Here is a 24,318-nt window from a genome sequence, read left to right on the forward strand (position 1 = left end):
TAAAATATTACTCCAGTAAACGTACAAAAGTATCCAGTATGATTTTTGTCATAAGACTCTTTGCTTAATCAACTCTCCTTGCTGACGTGACGTCATGCCAGGTCTTGTCGATTCTCCCACTTTAAACCCTGAAGGCTGACGTGACATGACGTCACCCAACCCCCGCCTGTGTATGAGTGAGGGAACTTTTATGGGCGGTGGGTGGACACTCCTGACCAGGTTCATTGACCGTGACATGATATAATAATTGACGCGACTTTTATTTGAGTACAGTAACCAACATTGCATTTACTTCGTTACTGTCCACCACTGTTTTTTTTTTATTGGAGTAATATTTCACCTCGTTTATCTCTACTTTACTCAAATTGTGGGGTTTCTAGTTGGAAGGCTGGGGGTTCAAACCTCAGTGTCGCCAAGCTGCCACTCTTGGGCCATTGAGCAAGGCCCTTAACCCTCTGTGCTCCATAATATCACTGGGATATGGGAAGAACGAATTTCATTGTGATGTAATGTGCAAGTAAAACCCCCCTCACCCCCATTTGTCTGATCTGCCATGTTCAATTTATTTTTTTTCCATTTAGTTCTATAATAATTTGCATAATGAAAATAACGATGAAAAAATTGCAACTATGGAGATCTAAAGACCTACCAGAAGACCACATATAAGCGAGTCCTTCTGCTTGCGTCTGCACTGTTGCATCCTTCTTGCAGACTCTCACACTTGGACTCTGTGAACCAGTGTGTGTATGTGTGGCGTCTCTGGTGTAAGATGGCGTGTCACACCCTCCTCTGTTGCTTAAACTTGACTCAGATTTACTGCGACAGATCTTTGCAGACTTGGGTATTTTTTGAGAGCGTCTCATCGTCATCATCGTCCGACTGGGATCGAGACTCAGAAGCTACGAAGGAGTGTTCATATCCACCGGATAGATGTTCGGAGACGTCGTTGATACTCTGAGCCGCCTCGGTCTGGATCTCGCTTTCAAAATCACTCTCGTACGTAGATTTGTTCTCAGGCTTGTGGAAGAGCTCTCCAGCTGAGGACGCGACGAGACCCCGAGGACTGGCGTCAGACTGTACCTGAACGAACACATTACGTTACAGTGTGTTAGCATCTATATAACTGATAAAATAACACTATTATATGATCTTGGATCTACCTTTTCTTTGGATGATCCGGCTAGATCAAGGGTATCAGGAGCCAAATCGTCCAGCGTCATCACATTTATCTTGAAATCTGCACAGGTGTGGGAAAAAGAACAATCAAAACAGCTGATTGGGATTTTCGTTACCCGTAATGGATTTCTGTCTCTGCCTTTCCTGTCTGCGTCTGCAGGAACTTGTACCAATCTGGTACAACGCAACGATGAGCCAGCCTGTGTGAAGTTCTTAACTTTCTTAAGTTCTAAAGGTCAAAGGTGTTTTATTATTAAACATGATTCATTTGAACAAAAAGCTAACGTGAAATTCTGTGTGAAACCGGGCAAATCTGCCACAAAGACGTTTGACATGACATACGCTGGACATAGGGCGATGCTGTGACGAGTCGTTCGAGGTGTTCCGAGCGGCACGTGAACTTCGAGAGCGGAAGTGCAGAGATAGGGATGAAACTTTCGACGAGCTCAACTCGCATGATCTCACTTACGCACCCTCAGTACGCGCCAGATTTTTCTCCTGTGGACTTTGCCCTCTTCCCGAAGATGAAAATGTTGACACCATTACGGAAATCCAGGATCCAGGACACATTCCAGAAGTTGCAGGAACGTTTGAGCGCTATATTGCTGTGATACTGACTATTTTGCAGGTGTGTGGAAATGTAGATAAATACAAGGACTTTCTTGTAAAACTCTCCAAAGATGTTCACTAGTTAGAGATTACTTTCTTTCTTGTGAAGCAGTTCAAAGGATTTAGGTGCGGTGACTGGGCAGGTCGTTCCATGATAAATATCACGCTAGATGACTCTGGATTGCTCTTTAAATAACGCTTACAGAGCTCAGACGGACGATTCGGCTCATCGTCTTGTTGTATGGTGAAGTCGGTTTCAATGAGCCGGAGTCCAGACGGAACTGCATGGTGCGTGTTGAAGTATGGATTGGAAGCTATGTTGGTTCAGGATTCCTTTTAATCTCTGGAATGAGTCTCCAACCTTCTCTGCTCCAAAACAACCCCAAACCATTAGGCTTCCACTTCCAGGTTTGACTGTGGGGGTGAGGCAGTCGGATCATATCTTCTCTCCTGTTCTGCTCCATCATACAGAATTTCAGAAGTCAAAAAAATCCAATCATTCACTTCTTCATTCACCACACCCAATTCTTGTGTGTTTTACTTTTTTGCTTAGTTTTTGCAAGTAAAACAAAAGGAACATGCATGTGTCTGAAAACAGTGCTTGATAACACAGACTAGCCTTCGCTCCTCACGTGCATTAGTGAACCTCGGCCGCCCACCACCCTGTCGCCAGTTCACCACTGTTCCTTCTTTGGAGCACTTTTGATAGACACTGACCACTGCAGACCAGGAACATCCCAAAAGAGTTTTGGAGATGCTCTAACCCAGTCGTCTAGACATCAAGATTTGTCACTAAAATCCTTACGATCGGCCATTTTTCCTGCTTCTAACATCAACTTTGAGGAAAAATGTTCACTTGTTGCCTAATAAATATATCCATCCAAATGCCACGATGAAGAGATCACCAGTGTTCTTCACTTCACCGCTCATGTTGTAACGCCATAATGTTTCGCATGTATATCTTTTCTTACCATCAGACAGCACGCTCGTCTCACTGTGTGTGTCATCGTGATTATCAGCGAGGGGGAAGAGCTCCTCGAGGGACCTGATCTCGCTGTGATCGGGTGCAGAGTGCAGGGACGAGATGAGGTCCGATCGATTGGACAAAGTCCTGCTGGGTGAGGAGATTTTAGGAGACGACGGTGGTGATGGAGAGAGGCTCTTACGCCGCTGTGCTGCGAATGCTGACCGAACCGGCTGCTTTTCGACAACCTCTTTACTGCTTTTCCTGTATGCCTGTGTGAGAAAAGATTTACATAAAAACAAAGCAGATGAGGTAAAAAATTGTCATAGAGAATAGTAACATTATCCTTTACTGAGCAGATATATTTTTTAATGTTATTCTTGATAGTGAAAATATATATATACACGTCTATAAAGCATCCCAACGTCTAGACGGGTTTGAGCTGCAACTAAGAATGCAGTTACTCAAATAAACCGTTTTTACAAATGTGACTAACTAATAAACATTCCGACATGCATGTCGATCCTTGAGACAAATTGTTTCCACTTCTGTCGGCCAAGAAAAGGAATCTGAGGCTACATTGGTCTCAGAAATCACCAAAACTGTACAGTTGAAGTTTGGAAATAAATAATATAAACAAACCTTTGTGGACACCTGATCATAAGACCGTGTTCTTATTTTATCTGTATTGTTTGTATGGTCTTGTTTTTAAGATAATTATAGTCACAGTGGTGTGAAAAAGTGTTTCCGGATTTTTTATTTTTTTTTTGCATGTTTTTTCACACTTTAAAGTTTCAGATCATCTAACTAATTTAAATATTAGAAAAAGATAACCCAAGTGAACATAACATGCAGTTTTTATATAAAGGTTTTTATTATTGAGGGGAAATTAAATCCGAAGCTACCTGGCCCTGTGAGAAAAACTGTGGCCACCTTTTTAAGGTCATGTCACAGCGTCTCAGCCATTCAGAGGTGGACTTGCTGGTGTGTTTTGGATCCTGTCCTGCTGCAGAACCCAAGTTCACTTCAGCTTGAGGTCATGAACAGATGGCTGGATATTTTCATTCAGGATTTTTTGGTAAACAGCAGAATTCATGGTTCCATTTATCACAGCAAGTCTTCCAGGTCCTGAAGCAGCAAAACAGCCCCAGACCATCACACCACCACCACCATATTTTACTGTTGGTATGATGTTCTTTTTCTGAAATGAGGTGTTACTTTTACGCTGGACATAATGGGACAGACACCTTCCAAAAAGTGAAACTTTTGTCTCGTCAGTCCACAGAGTATTTTCCCAAAAGTCTTGTGGATCATCAAGATGTTTTTTTAGCAAAACTGAGACGAGCCTTTATGAGTAATGGCTCTCACTGTGGTTCGCTGGAGTCCCAAAGCTTTAGAAATGGCTTTAGAACCTTTTCCAGACTGATGGATCTCTGTTACTTTCTTTCTCATTAGTTTCTGAATTTCTTTGGATCTCGGCATGATGTCTAGCTTTTGAGGATCTTTTGGTCTACTTCACTTTGTCAGGCAGGTCCTATTTAAGAGATTTCTTGATTGTGAACAGGTGTGGCAGTAATCAGGCCTGGGTGTAGCGAGAGAAATTTAACTCAGCTGTACTAAACCACAGTTTTAACAGGGGGGCAAACACTTTTTCCACACAGGGCCATGTAGTTTTTGAATTTGTTTTCCCTCAATAATAAAAAACATTTAAAAACTGCATGTTGTGTTCTTTTACTAAAATTTGAGTTAGTTTGATGATCTGAAACATTAAAGTGTGAGAAACATGCAAAAAATAAAAAAATCAGGAAGGGGGCAAACACTTTTTCACACCACTGTATAGTGTAGTTATCTATTCTAAATATGATTACTTGTTTGAACTTGCTGTCCATGATGAAATCGCAGATGTCGTAGAATAGCACCTGTTCCATGGCTCCCGATGACTTATGAAGGTTGGTGCTCCCTGTGACTGCGCGTGCAGCCTTGTGCTGCCATCTGTTGGCATGTTACAAAACCAGTCTCCAAACCTTTTGATACCACCTATAATATATTTATTTGTTGCCTGCCTTCCATTCCTTCTCCTGTTAACCTTTTCACATACATCGGCTGGACATCCGTTTCTGACCTCACTAATGCTCTTGTGGTGACTCAGCAAAACCGCATGATCCAAAATCTAGTGGATCACCAAAAAATTTGGCAAAAACCCAGCAAATAGTGACAAAATCTGAAATAGTATTTCCCATGTTCACAAACTTTTGGTCCACAAACTATAACTTTACCTTATCAGCCAGCTTAGGGTTTGTCTCCGTCTGTCTCATGCCTTTGAGCTCATCTGGCGATTTGAAGGATTCTCCCAGGAGTCTGCGCATATCTTCTTCATCGCTGTCCATGCTCACGTTTTTTTGCATACGAGACACAGAGCGTGTCATGGAAATGTCTGTCTGCGGCCTCCGACTCCTTTTGGCGGTTTGGAGCAGATGCTTTCTTTTTAAGGAAACGACTGTCGTCTCCTGCACTAAGTTCGCTACTGGACTGGACAGAAAGACCAGACTGAAGGTTTGCACCTGTGTCTACTCCAAGCTTGTGGTTCATACGATTTCTGATGCGGTCTTCGATCAGAGCGAGTCTGCCTAGGGCCACGCTCTGTGAGCCATGCTGAGGGACCAGCATGTCCTCGCTTGTGTAAGCAGGAGAAGACTGACAGTTGGCAGACTTTTTTAGAAATCTACTTCCACCACCCATGACATAGTGTTCTACTGGCTCTACATGAGCGAGATGAGATTGATCATCTTGCTTCTCACTTTCAGCAGCTGAGGAGAGATCGCTTAGGCTGTGTATAGACATCTGTCTGGATTGCAGGACTTTTCCAGCACTGGTCTGAGGGCACAAAAAAGGTTTTATCATTGAGCCAAGCAGAGCATTAAACAGATAATTTCAAATCAGTTTCAGTTATAAAGCTCTTTTATTTTATTTGTATCATCCCTTTGTCACAAATCAGAGAGAAGCTGGAGGCCACATGAGGAAGAAACCAGTAGAGAGAGAGAGAGAGAGAGAGAGAGAGAAAGAATAAATGGAAGGCAGAATTAAGTAATGAATGACAGAAAGAAGATAGAAAATAAAAGAAAGAAAGAAAGAAAGAAAGAAAGAAAGAAAGAAAGAAAAGAAACAAAGAAAGAAACAAAGAAACAAATGAAGTAATGAATGAAACAAAACAGGATAGAATTTAGAAATAAATGAATGAAAGAAAGAAAGAAAGAAAGAAAGAAAGAAAGAAAGAAAGAAAGAAAGAAAGAAAGAAAGAAAGAAAGAAATGAAGTAATGAATGAAACAAAAGAGGATAGAATTTAGAAATAAATAAATGAATGAATGAAAGAAAGAAAGAAAGAAAAGAAACAAAGAAAGAAAGAAAGAAAGAAAGAAAGAAAGAAAGAAATGAAGTAATGAATAAAACAAAAGAGAATAGAATTTAGAAATAAATGAATGAAAGAAAGAAAGAAAGAAAGAAAGAAAGAAAGAAAGAAAGAAAGAAAGAAAGAAAGAAAAGAAAAAATGAAGTTTTGAATGAAACAAAAGAGGATATAATTTAGAAATAAATGAATGAAAGAAAAAGAATGAAAGAAAGAATGAAAAATAGAAAGAAAGAAAGAAGTTACAAGGGATACATGAAAGAAAGAAAGAAAGAAAGAAAGAAAGAAAGAAAGAAAGAAAGAAAGAAAGAAAGAAAGAAATTCTCCACAAATCCCAGTTTATTAAGAAGCACAGCACCCCTGGAGCACAGAGGGGTTAAGGGCCTTGATCAAGAGCCCATCAATAGCAGCTTGGCGATACTGGGGCTCAAACCTCCAACCAGTAACCCAAACCAGTAAACATTGATCCAAACCAGTAAACATTAATATTCCCAACACTGTTATGATTGTAAGTTCATGCACAGCAGCACATGAAGAGTCTGGAGACTGACTTACCCTGAGCACATTTCTCCTCTCATCATCTCTGTTTAAAACTCTCAGTCCAGAGAGATGAGCTTTCGCCCTTTCCAGAGCTGAACTGCGTATTCCTCCACGATTCCACATTTTAAACTGGAAGAAAACCAGGAATACAAAGAGACTCTGGAGGATTGTACAGGAATTAATACTGCATTGGGTCCTAATTATCATCCAGCGGTTCATCTATCAATCTAAAGTGTTCATTCAGATACAAAATAATATACTTATACATTCTGTAAAATATCCTTAAATTATATCACTTCTATTTCTTGTATTATTTCAATTCGAACTGCGGTTTTCCTGCTCGCCCTGACGACCAAACCAGCGTCCAGACAACGGAAGTGACGTCACTGAAACTACTTTCGGAAGTAAATGCGACTCTCTTTCTTTCTTTCTTTCTTTCTTTCTTTCTTTCTTTATTTATTTATTTATTTATTTATTTATTTATTTATTTATTTCTTCTTCTTATTGACTAACATTTCTGCATTATTAATATCTAACATAAAACTATTACTATTATATACTATAACATTACATTATTAGCATGGTCACTATAAATATATCGCATATATATCCGCAATATCTACATTTATATATAAATAATAGTTAAAGTGGCTGATTTAGCCAGAGAATGTCAATTTCTTGTCTTTTTTTTTTTGTAACATTGGATTGTATTTGTATTTCTTTATTAATTTGTAATTCTTTGTATTAAATGCATTCTCTATCTCATCATTCAAATTAGCAGTTTTATTATAGATTTTATCAGTGGGTATTTCTTCGAACAGTTTCAATGATCTATTTTTTATTCTTTATTATTCATTTTTTTTTTTTTTATAAATATTTCTTTTTTTATAAATAGTGTAGTTGTTACATCTTTTAAATAAAAAAATAATAGTAAAAAAAAAGATTTATGATTATGATTATTATTATTATTATTATTATTATTATTAATAAACCATATCAACGCCCCACTTATTCTGCGTGTACCTCGTGGTCTCATCTGATTGGCTGAGCGCTGGACCAATCAGCTGCGGCCATCTGTGCAGGAGCGGATCGCTGACGGAGGCTGCTGCACGCGCTTCCTCTTCACCCTCTAGAAGACTCGGTCGGTTCGAAGCCGAAGGAATCCACATCCTCCTCCTCCATACAGCCGCAAAAATGAGAATTTCACTCGCACTTTGTGCAGTGTTCGCTGTGTGGTTCACTGCCGACGCCACGGTGTACCTCAAGGAGCAGTTTCTGGATGGAGGTAACGACCCAGGGGCTTGTTCCCCTTCATTCACTCAGTCCGCCCAAAACATCTGGTGTATAATTATAATAAATATAAATCGAATTATCTTTTACTTAGAATGTCTTATATATGATAATGTATAAGCTTTTCTGTTATTATTGTTATACTATATGTTTATAATGCTGCATGTGTGTTATTTATTTGGATGTCATTGTGGATATTACATGAGAATAATATCTATCTATCTATCTATCTATCTATCTATCTATCTATCTATCTATCTATCTATCTATCTATCTAATTAACAAAGTACCTAATAACTACATCAATAGTTACCTAAATAATCAATTAAATATCTAACTAACTCCATAAATAACAAAGTATCTCAATAACTAGCTATATAACTAACTATCTGAACTAAACAATAACTATAACTATTTAAATTACTATCAATCAAAATACTGATCAAACTCCATAAATAACAACGTACCTGAATAACTTAAACTGTATAACCAACTTGATAAGTGTTAAACTGATTTTTATTTGCAAACGGTAGAAAGTGTAATGTGAGTAAAGATGCTGTACCTCCATCACAAAATCTTTTTTTTTTCCCCCTGCAGATGAATATAAAACTCGATGGTTGGAATCGAAGCACAAATCAGACTATGGGCAGTGGAAGCTCTCTGCAGGGAAGTTCTACGGCGACGCTGAACTCGACAAAGGTGATGTTTCAGACCTGGACCGTGTCTAAGCAAATATATTCACTTTAAAAAGGAGAGGCATGTAAATAGAACAGAAACACTTAGACTGCTTAGTCTGCTTTGTTACATTCATACATAATATTTATGTCTGCTGTTTGTTTTGACCAAAGGTCTCCAGACAAGCCAGGATGCCCGCTTTTATGCCCTGTCCAGGCGGTTCGAGCCTTTCAGCAACGAGGGTAAACCTCTGGTCATTCAGTTCACAGTGAAACACGAGCAGAAGATCGACTGCGGCGGTGGCTATGTGAAAATCTTCCCGGCTGATCTGGACCAGGCCGAAATGCACGGCGAATCTCAGTATTACATCATGTTCGGTAAGCGGTGGTGACACGCAGCTATGACCTCGTTACACATACGATACGAAGGTCTACTCGGTAGCACGTGACGTTTGTTTGCTCGTTTTTGTTTACGCCAGGTCCTGACATCTGCGGCTACAGCACCAAGAAAGTACACGTGATTTTTAACTACAAGGGACAGAACCACCTGATCAAGAAAGACATCCGATGCAAAGTGAGTCGTAGGTAAAAATGTCATTGATTGTGCGCTGAAGGTAATGAGAATGATAAGAACGGCTACTTGGAGCAGATCTGACGTCATTTAATTTTTCCCGAACGAATCCATGCTGCTGATACAAAAGCAGGAAAAATATCACAGTCTATTACAACATGCCTGTTTAATATCCACAGTTTTATTTACACACTGCACTTGATTGGATTATCCACAATGAGCTTTCTTTTTCGTCCAGGACGACGAGTTCACAAACCTGTACACGCTGATCCTCCGACCCGACCAGACCTACGAAGTGAAAATCAACAACGAGAAGGTAGAGTCCGGTTCTCTCGAGGAGGACTGGGATATCCTTCCTCCCAAAAAAATCAAGGATCCAGAAGCGAAGAAGCCGGACGACTGGGACGACCGCGCCAAAATCGACGATCCCGAGGACACAAAACCAGAGGTTAGTCTCAACCAGGGGTTCATGGGGTGGAATGCAATATGATGATGAAGAACACAGGGAACAAATATACATTTTGATCTCGAACTTTTGGATTTTTGGTTTTAACTCCACCCAGGTAGGAGGGGCTTGATCTGGTTTGACTCCACCTCCTGGACTTTTGGCAGCTGTCTTTTTTTTATCCAGATAGCTACACAAAATAATATTATAATACCATAATTTCTTTAAATCTCAACTCACAGGACTGGGATAAACCCGAGAACATTCCTGATCCCGATGCCAAGAAGCCCGAAGACTGGGACGAAGACATGGACGGCGAATGGGAGCCACCCGCAATCCCAAACCCTGAGTACAAGGTAAATCATGTAGCATTTACAACCTTTATTAACAATTCCATCATTCCTACATTTCCAACATGTGATTCACATGTTAATACAACGTGATTTGGGTCCAAGCTGCTGGTAAATTCATATTTTTTTATACAGTATATCCTGAAAATGTATCAGGATCATGAAAATAAACCCGATCGTAATTGAAATGTGTATGAACCTTCCATCTTCTGAGTTCTATGAAGCGAGACAAAGCAGGTCTCCTGTGAGAATCTGTCTCTGATACCACCGGTCTCTCAATTAACATACTACAGGGAGTTGGTCGCATGTGTGGCGAGATAATTGGAGTTCCTCTGAGGTCACGCACATCTCTTTCTAAACAGATATGAGAATGGTTTGGAGAAAGAGAAAACGAACCACAGGAGACCACATGAGGCTCAACTGATTTAGGTGTCATCATTAAAAAACATGGCTATTCTCAGGTGTGGTTGAATGTGGATTTGAACCGTATGTGCTTTTTTTAACATTCACTCCTCTGGGAGGATGTTCCACTGGATTTTGTGGTGATTTTGTGGCAAATCATTCATCCACAAGGGTGTTAGTAAAGTCAGGAGCTGATGTAGGGGAGGAGAGGAAGCTCGATGTTTGATAGAGTTGAGTTTGATCCCTAAAGCAGGAGATCTTCCACTCCAACAAACCCAAACTATATCTTCATGGAGCTGGATTTGTGCACAGGGTTTGTATTGTCATGATGGAACAGGTTTAGGTTTCCTAGTTCAAATGAAGGGACAATGTCATGCCACCACATCCATTAGACATCCTACACAAGTGTCCGGATTATTATGTAGTGTAAATAAATTCATAAGAGCCACACAAATCTTATTACCCTGACTTACCTTATAAATAAGAAATCGAACCTTTTAGGAATGTGGACATTTTAGCAAAAATTTGCCATAACAGCATCTTCTGACAAACATTTGATCGATCAGTTCTATGTGTCCTAACCGTGAGTCTACATGCATTTAGGACAAATAATGATCATTGAGCTAGGACACTTATCAAATCAATTTGAGTAATACACTTTCATGTTGCAACATATTAAGCATTAAAATTAGCATGTCATTTACATATTAAAGCTACTGTTAAAAATGGTAAATGTAAATTTTCATTATGCACCAAACTTTGCACATGTTAATGAAAATGTACATTTCAATACAAAGATATATTGCGATTTTGAATTTAGCATTTTAGATAAAATTTTTGCTACCTCTATGTTTCCGTATTTATTAGAACATAAGCGTACGTACTTCGACGCGGCACCTCTGTCTCGGGCCGCTGTCGTCGAAAATGACAACTTCTGACCAATCAGAATCTAGAATTCTGCAAAAAATACTGTCTTATGAAAACGATGCCACGTGCAGATCCTACAGAACCATTATCATAAAGATTCTAGCTTTTCAACAATGTTTCTGCTTTCCTAAGATCCAAAATATTCCAAATTCAGCGTAAAATCAAGTTGTGTCATGACAAACATTGTCTCTCATTGTCTCAATTTTTGTTTATTATTATTATGTTTCTGTTTTAAAGGGGGAATGGAAACCTAAACAGATCGATAACCCTGACTACAAAGGAACGTGGGTGCATCCAGAGATCGACAACCCAGATTACACACCAGACGACTCCATATACAAATACGACAACATTGGAGTTCTCGGCTTGGATCTGTGGCAGGTATTGTTTGATGGGCAGTTATAAAGTATATAGTAATCCGAAGAAACTGTCCAATACTCAGCTGCAATCTCATGGAATCAGGAATCATTTTGGTCATCAATACACAGCGTATCTGGCGATACGATACGCATCACTATACAGGGTTTGCGATACATTATGATATTGCGTTTCTGAGAAACAAATTAGTATCGCCAAATAAAATATCGCGATACTCGCGTGTACTGATATATTCCTACACCCTTAGCTGATACACTGCAGGGCCTGTAAAAATTGTGGAAACACATTGTCGTCTTGGTTTTTTGAGACGCATGAAACAAACATACAAGACAAACACACAAGAATTGGGCAGTGAACGACTGGAAGAAAGTTCTGTGGACTGATGCGTCCAAATTGGGCATTTTTGTCTCTCTCTAAGTAGAGAAGATGTGATCTGACTGCCTCACAGTCAAACATGGAGGTGGAATCTTAATGGTTTGGGGATGTTTTGGAGACTTATTCCAGAAAGTGAAAGGAATCCTGAACCAAAATGGCTCCCATTCCATACTTCAGCACCATGCGGTTTGGTCTGGACTGCGGCTTGTTGGAACCGACTTCACCATACAACAAGAAGATGAGACGTCTGGAGTGATATCTATCATAGAACGACTTGCCCAGTCATCGCATCTAAATCCTATTGATCTGCTCTGGGATGAACTGCTGAATGTTTGGAGAAACGAAATGTCAGGATTCTGAGAGCATGTTAAACTGTTCTTCATTAGAAAATTAAGGGGAACATCTGGACATTTATAGAGATGGTCAGTCAAAGGAGGTCTTCAGTTTGTTGCATAGAAAAGGAATTTGCGTGTGTCTCTTTATGTGACACTTTTCACAGATATCATATAAAGTGATGTTCAAATCAATAATATTAATATTTTTATATTTATAGGTGAAATCCGGTACCATCTTTGATAACTTCCTTATCACTGATGATGTCAAGGAGGCTGAGGATTTCGGCAAAGAGACCTGGGGAGCCACGAAGGTACGTTCTCCTGCCGCAACTCCTTCATATATTTTTTTTTTTTTACAAGATGGTATAGTTTTTTTTCCACACGTATTCATAACATTCACATGACCCTCAGGACCCTGAGAAGAAGATGAAGGATAAGCAGGACGAGGAAGAGAGAAAGCAGAGGGAAGAGGAGGAGAAGAACAAGAAAGAACCCGAAGGCAACGAGGAAGACGAGGACGAGCCTGAAGATGAACCGGAGGATGAGGAGGAAACTCCCGAGGAACCCAGTAACGATGAAGATGATGAGGAAGATAAGCCCACTAAAGACGAGTTGTAGACGGCGTCTGAGCTTTCGCATCTTAGGAGAACCTCCTGATCCTCCCCCACTTGGTGAAGCTCCTTCTGTGGGGCTCTGCCTTCCAAAAACCAGGACAATAGAGAATAGAGGGTGTGCTGTGGTTTTATTTTAGTTCAGTGAGGATCGTTTTCCCGCCGCTGCTCCCCTTTGTTTTGATTTTTTTTTCAATTATAAATTAATCTAATGAGATGTTAGCCATGCCCAGGGTTTTTTCTACTGCTGCTACCCAGCTTCTCCATTTCCCACCCAAAGTCACATGGAAAACTAAATTAGATGGATTATTATCAACTTGTTTCGAGAGGAAAAAAAATGACGAGTGTATCATTTTTAGGTTATTTGCACTTTTTTTAAATAAATAATTTTCTTAAACCGTGGCCTGGCTTATCTTTTGTCACTTATTTTCTCCACTGTGTACTTTTTAAAATATATTTAGCAGAAATTCTCCAAACATATTTCTCGGCTCTCTGAAGGAAAAGATAGCAGATCTTCCACACATTTCCAAACAATGTAAAGCAGATCTTCATGGAGCTAGCTTTGTGCACAGGTACATTGTCATGCTGGAACAAGTTTGGGTCTCCTAGTTCAAGTTGAAGTAAAAAATCTCATGCTACAGCATCCTGAGACAGTTTGGGGAAGACCTACATATGGGTGGAAACAAATAAATATTTCTAGGGTCAGACGCGAACCCGTACTTATACTTCCGTACTACAGAGTATAGTGTGTTAGTGGAAGTGGTGTACAATTTATGTATACTATTTAGTAGGCTAGTATGCGGGGTAGGGGTTGTGTTGTTCTCTGTGGCGGCCAGCAGGTGTCGCTGCAGAACGGCGCTGTTTCCTCCTCCCCACCCGCCTTAACACCGAAGAAAAGCTGAGTCACATCTAAATGCCGCGGCTGCTGCTAACGCTAAGCGCGCAGGAGACCCAGTTTCTGCCCTCGTTTCTTCTCGCTCTCGCCGAACCATGCTGACGATCACGCTGAAAACCCTGCAGCAGCAGACTTTCAAGATCCAGATAGACGAGGAGCTGACGGTAAGTGGAGCCGAGTTGAGCCGAGCCGCGTCCCCGGGGCGAGTCAGTATGATCCGGTGAGAGAAACGCAAGAAAATCAAAGGGGCCTGGATAAATTCCTTATTCTTTTTTTTTTTTTTTTTACATGGCAGACATCAATTACACCTTCTATAATAACAATCTCGCGGTAATAAAACACTACAATGGTTAATAACACACTTTACTTTAATCCTCGGACATGACCACGCACTATTATTGACATTAGACCGAGATCCGTTATGGGCTGAATCTCAAATTGCTCTTTAGTCTTCGTGTAGTGCACTAGGTAGTGTACAGATCGCTATCTATTTAATTCCCTATGTAGTGCACCAATACAGGACGTACAGAGGCGTTTAGGATTAGACCGTGGTAATGCCATAACTGTTCAGGCATGTCTTGTGTTGTGTGTTTTTTGTGTTGTGTTTGTGTTGGTGTGTGTGTGTTTTCAGATGCTTAAAAAAAGCCCCGACTTACACAATGAAGCGGTGTGAGCACAATATTTTGTTGTATTTTATCTGTAACAAATCTCAGTCGCTTATTGGACTTTATTATTATTATTATTATTATTATTATTATTATTATTAAATAGGTTTAATAAATTACTGTTTTACTTTTAGTTGTGTTGTAATTGGTGTGTCGCTAATATCACATCAGTCACACCTAAAGCAATATTTCAGTGAAATATAACATTTTATACGTTTCTCTTCAACCCCAGATTACCCAAGATCCCCCCCACATAACCCCAAATTATTCCGGATTACCATAGATAACATAGAATATCCCACATTATCCCTGATTATCCCATATTTCCACCATATACCTCACACCAGATACCCCCATTATCTCCAAATTACCCATGATACCCCCCACATTAACCTAAATAATCCAAGATACTCCCGGATACCCTCAGATTACACCAGACCCCACCCCAGTATCCCCAAATTACCTCCGATACCCCCACATTTAACCCAGATTATCCCATATTACCTGTCGTACCCCAGAATATCCCATATTACCTGTCGTACCCCAGAATATCCCAGAAAACCCTAGGTACCCCATATTACCCCAGATACCTTAGATTATACTTAGATTAACAATTTAGATTAATTTAGGTACCCCAGAAACCCTATAAATTGTATCCAAAATACCCCAGATTACCCCAGACTACTCTTATATTATCCAACATTAGCCAAAATACTGCCACATTATCCCATATTACCTCCTATTCCCCCAGATTATACCTAATACCCGCAGATTATCTCTAATAACCCAGATTACCGCAGATTATCCCAGATTACCTCAGGCAGTGTAGCCAGCAAGTAATTAAATCTTATTGCCACCAGTTTAGCATTCAGGAAACTACATGTCTTAATCAATATATGTGATTTGGAAGATAATTATTTTCCCATATAAATATATATTTATTGTATATTTGCTGCTTGTGTTTGTGTCTCAGGTACGAGCTCTGAAAGAGAAGATTGAATCTGAAAAAGGCCAGGATGCGTATCCCATAGCTGGACAGAAGCTCATCTATGCAGGTCAGAGATCCAAAAATGATTAATGAATGAATACATTGTTTACGTTTTTGAAATGCTTGTTTTGATCGTATGAGTGATTCTTTTTGCACCGATGCCATTGATCACGTACGTCATTCGATCGTACGAATTCAGCCCCATCTGATTTATAATTAATATTGTAGGTAAAATCTTGAACGATGACATACCGATCAAAGAATACAAAATCGAAGACAAGAACTTTGTTGTCGTCATGGTAACTAAGGTAAGACTTTTTTTTTTTTTAGGTTAATCAAGTTAATATAATATAGTTATATTATATATGTAAATATATACAATGGATTCAAAAAGTCTGTGACCACATGGAAAATGTTTCTGAATTTTAAAAAAAATTCAAATAAAGTCAGTGTTTGGTGTCTTCAGGATTTTTTTTTTAACATCCACGAACTCTGTAGGAAAGGTCCGATTTTCTTCATGACCGATCTCTTTAACTGAAACGTGGCATCAGACGACACGGGTTGATGAGTTCGATCTAAAACGGATTATTAGGTTTTGCACAAACTTGTCCTTGTCATTTAGTTTTTAAATTATATGTTTTTTATTCTTGTAATCTGAAGCAGTCTCTGGCAAAATAATTTCTTGTGGGATTAGAAAAGGTATATTTTATAGCAAAAAAAAGGAACAAACCAAATACTAAGAACGTCTAAAATTCCTGTAAATATTTGGTGTATTATACTTTTCATTCAACTTGAAAAATCTGTGGATTGAGTGAAAAAATCCCCAAATTTCCCTGTCCTGAGTCATCAGTGTAATACTCTTCTCAGCCACTAGAGGCTCCCCTCTGACCTATAAAAAGAACGAATGTATGCCATTATGGGACCCTCATCTGATTTCAGCTAGAGCTCACACTTTTCTTCTTCATTCTCCATCATTAATTGGAGAGAATTTCACATGCTCTCGATGTTGAAACTATTTAGACTCGTCCATGACTGCCTTTACCTCCTATGTATAATAATCTGTTTTGTATCTCTGCAGCCCAAACTGGCTCCTCCTGTGGTTGCCAATTCTCTCCCTGACCTTTCACCTCAGCCTCCTTCTCTACCTGCTCCTCCTCCATCTGCCCCAGCAGCCCCAACCTCCACATCCACCTCTGCAACTGCTGCTGTACCCACCCCTACAGCTACCCCTGCATCTACAATGACCCCTACAACTACCCCTGCTCCGACAATCACCCCTACAACTACCCCTGCACCCACAGTTACCCCTGCATCTCTTCCTGCCCCTGCCTTAGCTCCTACACCCAGCTCTGTTGAACCACCTCAGTCTGAAGAGTATGTGAAGCCTCCTGAACCTTTGTCCACAGCAACCCCTGCTTCTGCCCCTGCTTCTGCCCCTGCTTCTGCCCCTGCTTCTGCCCCTGCTTCTGCCCCAGCTTCTGCCCCAGCTTCCAGTGTCGAGGCAGTGGCGACAGAGGCTGCGGAGACAGAGGCTGCAACCACACAGGATGCATCTGCAGATCAACCCCAGAGAGCCGAACCAGAGCAGCCGGCAAACCCCACCGCAGCGCTCTCAGCTGCCAGGTATAAACTGTGACATAAAGAAAAGAAAAAAATCCACCCTGATAATGAACATGTGACTGGTAAACCTGTGGTGTTGATCAATTTCCTCCATTACCCACAATGCCATTCAACTATCCCCTGAAAGTGACGGCAGTCGGATATAATCCTTTTCATGACCCATTATCATGTTAGACCTTTAATAATCTGTAATGTATCTCTTAGTTGGAAGGAGGTCGAACAGTTTGGGGGGGAAAAAAATATAAAGATTATAAAATGCTTGCACTTAACACATTTTTAAAAAATCTTCATTCCCACTCCAGCATTATGGATGAGCTCGGACTTCTGGAGGAAGCAGCATCGATACTCGGTATGTCATCCGATTCCTCAGGTTTTAGAATCACTGAGCTCTTGTCCTGTGGAATCACGCTGGCTCGTGTTGATGATTAGTTACAGGGCAGGCGTATGAGAATCTGGTGACGGAGATCATGTCGATGGGATACGAGAGGGAGCAGGTCATCGCCGCCTTGAGAGCGAGCTACAACAATCCCGACCGAGCAGTGGAATACCTGCTCATGGTGAGAAACAGCTTTTGGTCACTTTATACCACAGTGATGCCGAATCCTCGCATCGGATTGGTCTGAAGGTGTTGTTTACGCTAAAAAAGATTTTTATTAAATAATTGTTTAAAAGGTTTATATTAAGGTGGAGTTTTTTTTTTACTTTTTTCTAACCGTCACCCCGGCTCTAGGACTTTGTTTCCCAGAAGCCTCGCAGGTCACATGACATATTGACCCCCTTTTTTTTGTGTATTCATGCCTGCATTAGTGGTTTATATCTACAACACATATAATTACAATCCCATTTTTAATATGAAAAGAGACTATACATTATACATTACATACAAATACAATTATAAAATAAATACATTAATTAATTAATAAAAATTTAAAAAATATAAATTAATAAACATGAAATAAAAAAATAAATAGATAAATATTAATTAATTAATTAAATACATAATTAGCAATTTATTAAAAAAATTCTTAATGGATTTCTGCAGCTCATAAAAACATATTAAGTTTCCCACCCCCCTGAATCCTTCCATCCTCACTTCTTTCTTTTCCTCTGTCTAATCCTTCATTCCTTCCACCATTTCCCTCATTCTTTCCTGCCTTTCTCCATCTTTCCCTCCCTTCCTTCCTGCTTTTATCATTTTCATTCCTCCATCTTTCCTCCCTTCCTTCCTTACTTTCTCCATCCTTCCCCCTTCCCTTTTTGTCCTTCCTTTCTTCCTGCTTGCCTTCCTTTTTCCTCCCTTCGTACTTTTCTTTCTCTGACTTTTCTCCATTCCTTCCTTGCTTCCTTCCTTCACTCTTTCTTTCCTTTCTCTCTTCATTCCTTTCTCTACCTATACTTCCCTCCTCCTTTCCTGCCTTCATTTCTTCATTTCTCCATCCTGATCACCTTCCCTTATTTTTTGTTCCTTCCTTCCTTCCTTCCTTCCTTCCTTCCTTCCTTCCTTCCTTCCTTCCTTCCATCCCTCCTGTCCTATTTTCTTTTCCTTTCTTCCCTCCCTTCTTTCTCTGTCTTTTCATCTGTCCTTTCCTTCGTTCCTCCACCCTTTCCTTTATTTTATCCATCTTCCATTGTCCACCCCCAAAAAAAATAAAAAAATATTAAAACATTTTTTATTGTAATTTCTTTTACCGCTCATCTGCACGACTGCATCAGTTATTATTGTTATTATGCCACTGTTAATAAACCTGGTCCTGATCATTAAGGAGAGCAGGATCCAAATGAAAGTTATGGATGACAAAAAAATGTCTAAACCCTCAGAAGCCCAATTCAAAATAAAAAAAAAAGATGAAAGAAGTGAAGTGGAAACGTCAAGTCAAGAAGCTTTTTTAATCTCTACCATATATAGCTGACACACTACACAGAGAACTGAGACTTTGTATACTTTCGTCCACCACTGGGGTATAAGAGAAATGTGCTGTAATTGAGGAGAAATTCTTTGTTTTCTGTTTAAGGGTATTCCTGCCGAGCCGGAGCCGGAGCCGCCTGCACAGGAAGCAGCGAGACCCGCCCCAGAAACAGAGAGACCTCAACCTCCACCAGCAGCTACTGGTGAGTCTCCATTCCTTTTTTTTCCCACATTCACTTGGTTGTTCTTCAACATAAAAATAATAACAATATAATTTCAGGGAAATGATTTTATTATCATTCTAAACCAGAACACTATATGATGTATAATCCAGCCGAGGTACATTACGCTCCTCATTACATATATAGAATATTCTAAGGGGTGTAACGGTACACGAATTCGTGCCGAAATCGTTCGTACACGTGAACCGAATGCATTCCTGTTTTTTACGTGCAGAACATTTATTTGAGTTGAGTATTAAGTGGCGAGTTTGTTTAGACTCTGCCTCGCACTTTGAGTGCGTTTTCATTTTGTTATTAAACTTGAAAACGTACACACCAATGTTGCCAGGGGTAGAAAAAAGAAACGAGTCGGTGCAGCGTTATCGTGGCTACTTGCTCCTCACGTGCATCAAAACGCTAAAGAATCCAATTCCACATCACGAGGGAGCGAACGGATGAAGGCATTTGTTATATTATGTTGAAATAAGTGGAATAGTTATGTAGATCATATCTTAAACTAAAAAAAAATAAAAAATCATATATATACACACACTCATCTGTATTTCCCAAATAGGGTATAACAAATGTAAACTCCAAAATTAAATAAATAGAAAATGTAATTAAAATCAATATAATTTGCACCAATGTAAATGATTACGTCATTCAAATCGATATAATAAAAGTCATCTGATTTATTCTATTTAATTTTTTATACAGTATTATTTTTATTTATTATTATTTAACCAAGCATTTATTTTTATTGTTTGGAAAATGTCTATTGTTTTTTAAATGTTGATAATCACAAATGTTAATCATAATAAACTGGGTTATTAAAATAAAAAAACAAGCATTTTTATGTTTTGCATTTCTTCCCCTGACCGCACCGTAATCGAACCGAACTGAGGTACGTACCGAATTCTGTGTACTGTTACACCCAATGTGTATAAATTACACACTGATCAGCATAACATTATGAGCACCTGCCTAATATTGTGTTGGTCAAACAATCGTGACCCATCGATCATCAACAGCATGAACTTCTTCAGCAGTTTGAGCTACAGAAGCCCGTCTGTTGGATCGGACCACACGGATCAGACTTCGCCGCCCACGACCCTGTCGCCGGTTCACCACTGTTCCTTCCTTGAAGCACTTTTGATAGATACTGACCACTGCAGACCAGGAACATCCCACAAGAGCTGCAGTTTTGCAGACGCTCTGACCCAGACGTCTAGACGTCACAATTTGTCAAACTCGCTCAAATCCTTACTCCATTTTTCCTGCTGCCTAATAAATAAATCCACCCACTAACAGGTGCCATGATGAAGAGATAATCAGTGTTCTTCACTTCACCGTTCATAATGTTATGCCTGATCAGTGTATACACACACACACACACACACACACACACACACACACACACACACACACACAGTCCCCACTGTAAATATTGGAACAAGGCCAATTCTATTGTTTTTGGACACAGACCGAGCCATGGATAATTTAATACCGGGCCACTCGGAAAGAATAAAAAGGCACTGGTTCTGCATTATGGTGAATTATATATCAGAACGTTTCAGTTATTAATGTAATCATTAAATATGCGTAACAGTAATATAATATGCATGCCGTTGTGTGTGTGGTTATTAATGTGACCCAAGGTGCCGAAAAATGTGTCGCTTTGGTGACGTCACCGAGTCACCAGCTTAAATCCGTAACAGACATGCAACCAAATAATAAACGTTATATACAAAATTATTCCGTTTTTATTATCTGTAAACTATTTTTAGTAGTTTAAAAAAAATGCAAAAGAATTGACCTCGTCGACTTCCAGCACTTTTGGAGGAGAACGTGGTCTGCAAAAGTGATCAGCCAAGAACATTTGTGGACAAAGGTTTGTGGACACCTGACCAAAAGATTTCCCAGTCCTCTTATTTACTTTTATAAAAACCTCCACTCTAACTCACACTAGATTTTGTAGTGTGCTTATAGAGATCAGCCACAAGGGTGGTAGAGCAGGAGATCCATACCAGGAGATCTTCCACTCCAATCCATAACGCATTTCTTCTTGGAGTTTGGGTTTGTGCACATTATCATGCTGGAACAGGTTTGAGTCTCGTAGTTGAAGGGGTAATTTCATGCTCCCACACCCAAAGACGTCAGTTGTTTGATTCCAGGTGTCAGGTCAGGTGTCCCAATACTTTTGTCCATATAGTGTATTTCTCTGCCTTGGCCCACATCAAGCTCTGACTCGACTGAAGCAAACGTCAGGCAATTTAAAAAAAAAAGCCTGTGGAATTTCCATAAAAGAGGAGTTTGTGGTCAAGAAACTCTAAAAAACCACACCATGATCTCAAACTATGAAATATGTGAATGAATTTCTAATGAGCACAATACATGTGTTGCACTTCAGTTATCGATTTGCGCTAATGCTCAGTCTTGACTCTGGTCCACTGGTGCTTTGTTTGGGCCCGGGACACACTCCTGTACAGCCCTCTCTATACTGTAAACAGGTGCCACGCCCCCCCAGGCCCCACCCGCCTCATCGAACCCTCTGGAGTTCCTGAGGAACCAGCCGCAGTTCCATCAAATGCGTCAGATCATCCAGCAGAACCCGGCACTCCTGCCTGCCCTGCTGCAGCAGCTGGGCCGGGACAACCCTCAGCTCCTGCAGGTGATCTGCCATTCTAACGCGTCCGCTTTTAGCCTTTTAGCAAGTTCTTGGCCAATCAGTGTTTAGTTCTGTCCACAGCAAATCACGCAGCACCAGGAGAGGTTCGTGCACATGCTTAATGAGCCGATGGAAGGAGAAGCGGAAGCGGCAGAGGCACAGGGAGCTCCACAAACTAACTACATCCAGGTCACACAGCAGGAGAAAGAGGCCATTGACAGGGTACGAGTGCTTTTGCATCTTATACATCTGAGGGCCTTACTCATATATACACGCCAAAATATTGCCAAAAGTATCGGGTCACCTGGTCAGAAGGTGATTTTTGAGCATCGCATTCCACATTTAGTGCCAATTTGTTCTTAGAATTCCCTCCACTCCTCTGGGAAGATGTTCCACTAGATTTTGAAGTGTGCTTATGGATATTTGTGTTTATCAGCTACTGGTGTAGGTGAGGAGACCTGGGGTGCAGTCAGCGTTCAGTATGGATGAGATCAGAGCTCTATAGCAGGCCACTTAAGATCTTCCGCTCCAAAGCATGTAAACCAGATCCACTTAAGGAGCTCACTTTGTGCACAGGGGCACCGCCATGTTGGAACAGGTTTGGGCTTCAAAGTTCAAGTGAATGCAAAATTTTATTATAGCGCCAACAATTGAGTGCCTCCAGATTTGTGGTAAGGGTTTGGAAAAAACAGCACATGTAACAGGAAAGGTCAGGTGACCCAATACTTTTGGCAATAGTGTGTGTGTGTGTGTGTGTGTGTGTGTGTGTGTGTGTGTGTGTGTATAAAATTAGTGATGTGCATCTCCATAGCCAATGCTTCACATTGAAGATACATGTGAAGCATCTAGCGACGCAATGCTATATGATTTACTCCTATAACGACGCAGTGCGATCCGATTTCGAATTAGATTCAAATGCAAACATCGTTTGTTTAGTCCATTTAACTACACATCAACTTTTATGCCGCTGCAAATCGCTAAATATAACGATATGTATATATAAAAGTTATTCCTGTCATCTAAAGAAAAACCTTCCAAGCTTTTCACGTTCGTTCTTGTTTCTGTTCGTGTTCTGCAGTTAAAAGCTTTGGGCTTCCCCGAGGGACTGGTCATCCAGGCTTATTTTGCCTGCGAAAAAAACGAGAACCTGGCAGCCAACTTCCTGCTCCAGCAGACCTTCGACGACGAGTGAACGCGGAACACATGGGCCGAAACCCCGGGCTGCGACGGAGAGACTGAAAAGTGCTAGTTTGTGTGTAGTGTGAGCTTTGTGGCAGAGTTTTGCGAGGAGGATAAAAAAAAACAAACAAACAAAAAAAAAAAAACCACCACCGCGAGGACGTTGCGTCGCAGAGAAAAGCCACGCTTGTGATCTACTCTAATATCGGAGATCAGATTTCTGCCCTCTTTATTAGATTATTTCACTCGGACAGGAGGCTGTCTCTGCCGCCGTTCTCGCCGAGCGTGCCGCGTAAACTTGCAGGTTTTTAATCTCTGCTCCGAGTTATTAAATGCAATTAAATCCTGCCAAGACCCAAAGACCCCCCACCTTCCACCCCCCCCCCGAGTGTGACCTCTTATCATCTATGTGTGTATCACATGGCCTTTGCTTTTCTTTCTTTCTTTTTTGTTTTGTTTTTAAAATTTTTAAAAAATGCTAGCTCTGTAGTCAAAATGGTTTGTACCATTCTTTAAAGAACTGGATTTCATGACTTTGACTTGGAAATAATAATAAAACACTACAACATTTCCAATGAACAGGCAACAAATCATAACCATTCGAACCGTTCTTTCTTGCCGAAAGTCTTGACAGTGTCTGGTGTCTCGTTTAGGCACCTGAAATAAATTCTCATACTAATTCACCCGCATGTATCGATGAGTTTGAATATGTTTACTTATCCGCGCGATTGAGCGAAGGTGCGCGCCAGATACGTTTCATATCAGGGTGGAAAAAGAAAAAACTAAATTAGCTGTGGTTTATGTTTTAAATAAATAATAATAAAAAATGCAAAAAACCCAAAAGTATCAGATCTTTGCTCCACTACAATTAACATAATTTTAGCTGTTTGACACTATATTGGCACTTTTCTGCTGAGGGCCCTGCTCAGGGGCCCACACGTGGCATCTTGGTATGGCTGGGATTTAAACTCATGATCTTTGGATCCAAAAGCCAATGCCTTAACCTTAATATGTAATCCTCATTTGCTCTTATAAGAACCTCCACTCTTCTGGGAAGATGTTTCACTAGATTTTGGAGTATGCTCAGTTACTGATGTAGGTGAGGTGAGGAGACCTGGGGTACAG

At 40.2% G+C, this 24,318-nt stretch overlaps 3 protein-coding genes across 4 annotated transcripts; 2 read left to right on the forward strand and 1 right to left on the reverse strand.

Moving 5' to 3' along the window:
- Positions 1-737: 737 nt before the first annotated feature.
- Positions 738-7,116, reverse strand: LOC124390843. The gene is made up of 5 exons (XM_046856904.1): positions 6,709-7,116; positions 5,026-5,623; positions 2,757-3,021; positions 1,161-1,237; positions 738-1,080 (listed from the first exon to the last, which is right to left on the reverse strand). The coding sequence occupies exons 2-5, from the start codon at positions 5,173-5,175 to the stop codon at positions 814-816; spliced, it is 759 nt and encodes a 252-aa protein (XP_046712860.1). The 5' UTR covers positions 5,176-5,623; positions 6,709-7,116; the 3' UTR covers positions 738-813.
- Positions 7,117-7,768: 652 nt separating this feature from the next.
- Positions 7,769-13,453, forward strand: calr3a (calreticulin 3a). The gene is made up of 9 exons (XM_046858280.1): positions 7,769-7,978; positions 8,581-8,682; positions 8,832-9,035; positions 9,137-9,231; positions 9,467-9,676; positions 9,916-10,029; positions 11,590-11,733; positions 12,659-12,751; positions 12,852-13,453. Exons 1-9 carry the CDS (start codon positions 7,888-7,890, stop codon positions 13,056-13,058), a joined length of 1,260 nt encoding a protein of 419 aa, XP_046714236.1. The 5' UTR covers positions 7,769-7,887; the 3' UTR covers positions 13,059-13,453.
- Positions 13,454-13,919: 466 nt separating this feature from the next.
- rad23ab (RAD23 homolog A, nucleotide excision repair protein b) lies at positions 13,920-23,876 on the forward strand. 2 transcript variants are annotated; one of them, XM_046858095.1, is made up of 10 exons: positions 13,920-14,110; positions 15,585-15,666; positions 15,828-15,907; positions 16,678-17,222; positions 17,522-17,568; positions 17,649-17,776; positions 19,232-19,328; positions 21,857-22,017; positions 22,084-22,236; positions 23,093-23,876. In XM_046858095.1, the coding sequence occupies exons 1-10, from the start codon at positions 14,042-14,044 to the stop codon at positions 23,204-23,206; spliced, it is 1,476 nt and encodes a 491-aa protein (XP_046714051.1). In that variant the 5' UTR covers positions 13,920-14,041; the 3' UTR covers positions 23,207-23,876. The 2 variants fall into 2 exon arrangements, with proteins under 2 accessions (XP_046714051.1, XP_046714052.1); XM_046858096.1 differs by having other exon boundaries at positions 13,921-14,110; positions 22,096-22,236.
- The last annotated feature ends 442 nt before the right edge of the window (positions 23,877-24,318 follow it).

This window comes from Silurus meridionalis, chromosome 9 (genome assembly GCF_014805685.1).
Source record: "Silurus meridionalis isolate SWU-2019-XX chromosome 9, ASM1480568v1, whole genome shotgun sequence".
Lineage (NCBI taxonomy): Eukaryota > Metazoa > Chordata > Actinopteri > Siluriformes > Siluridae > Silurus > Silurus meridionalis.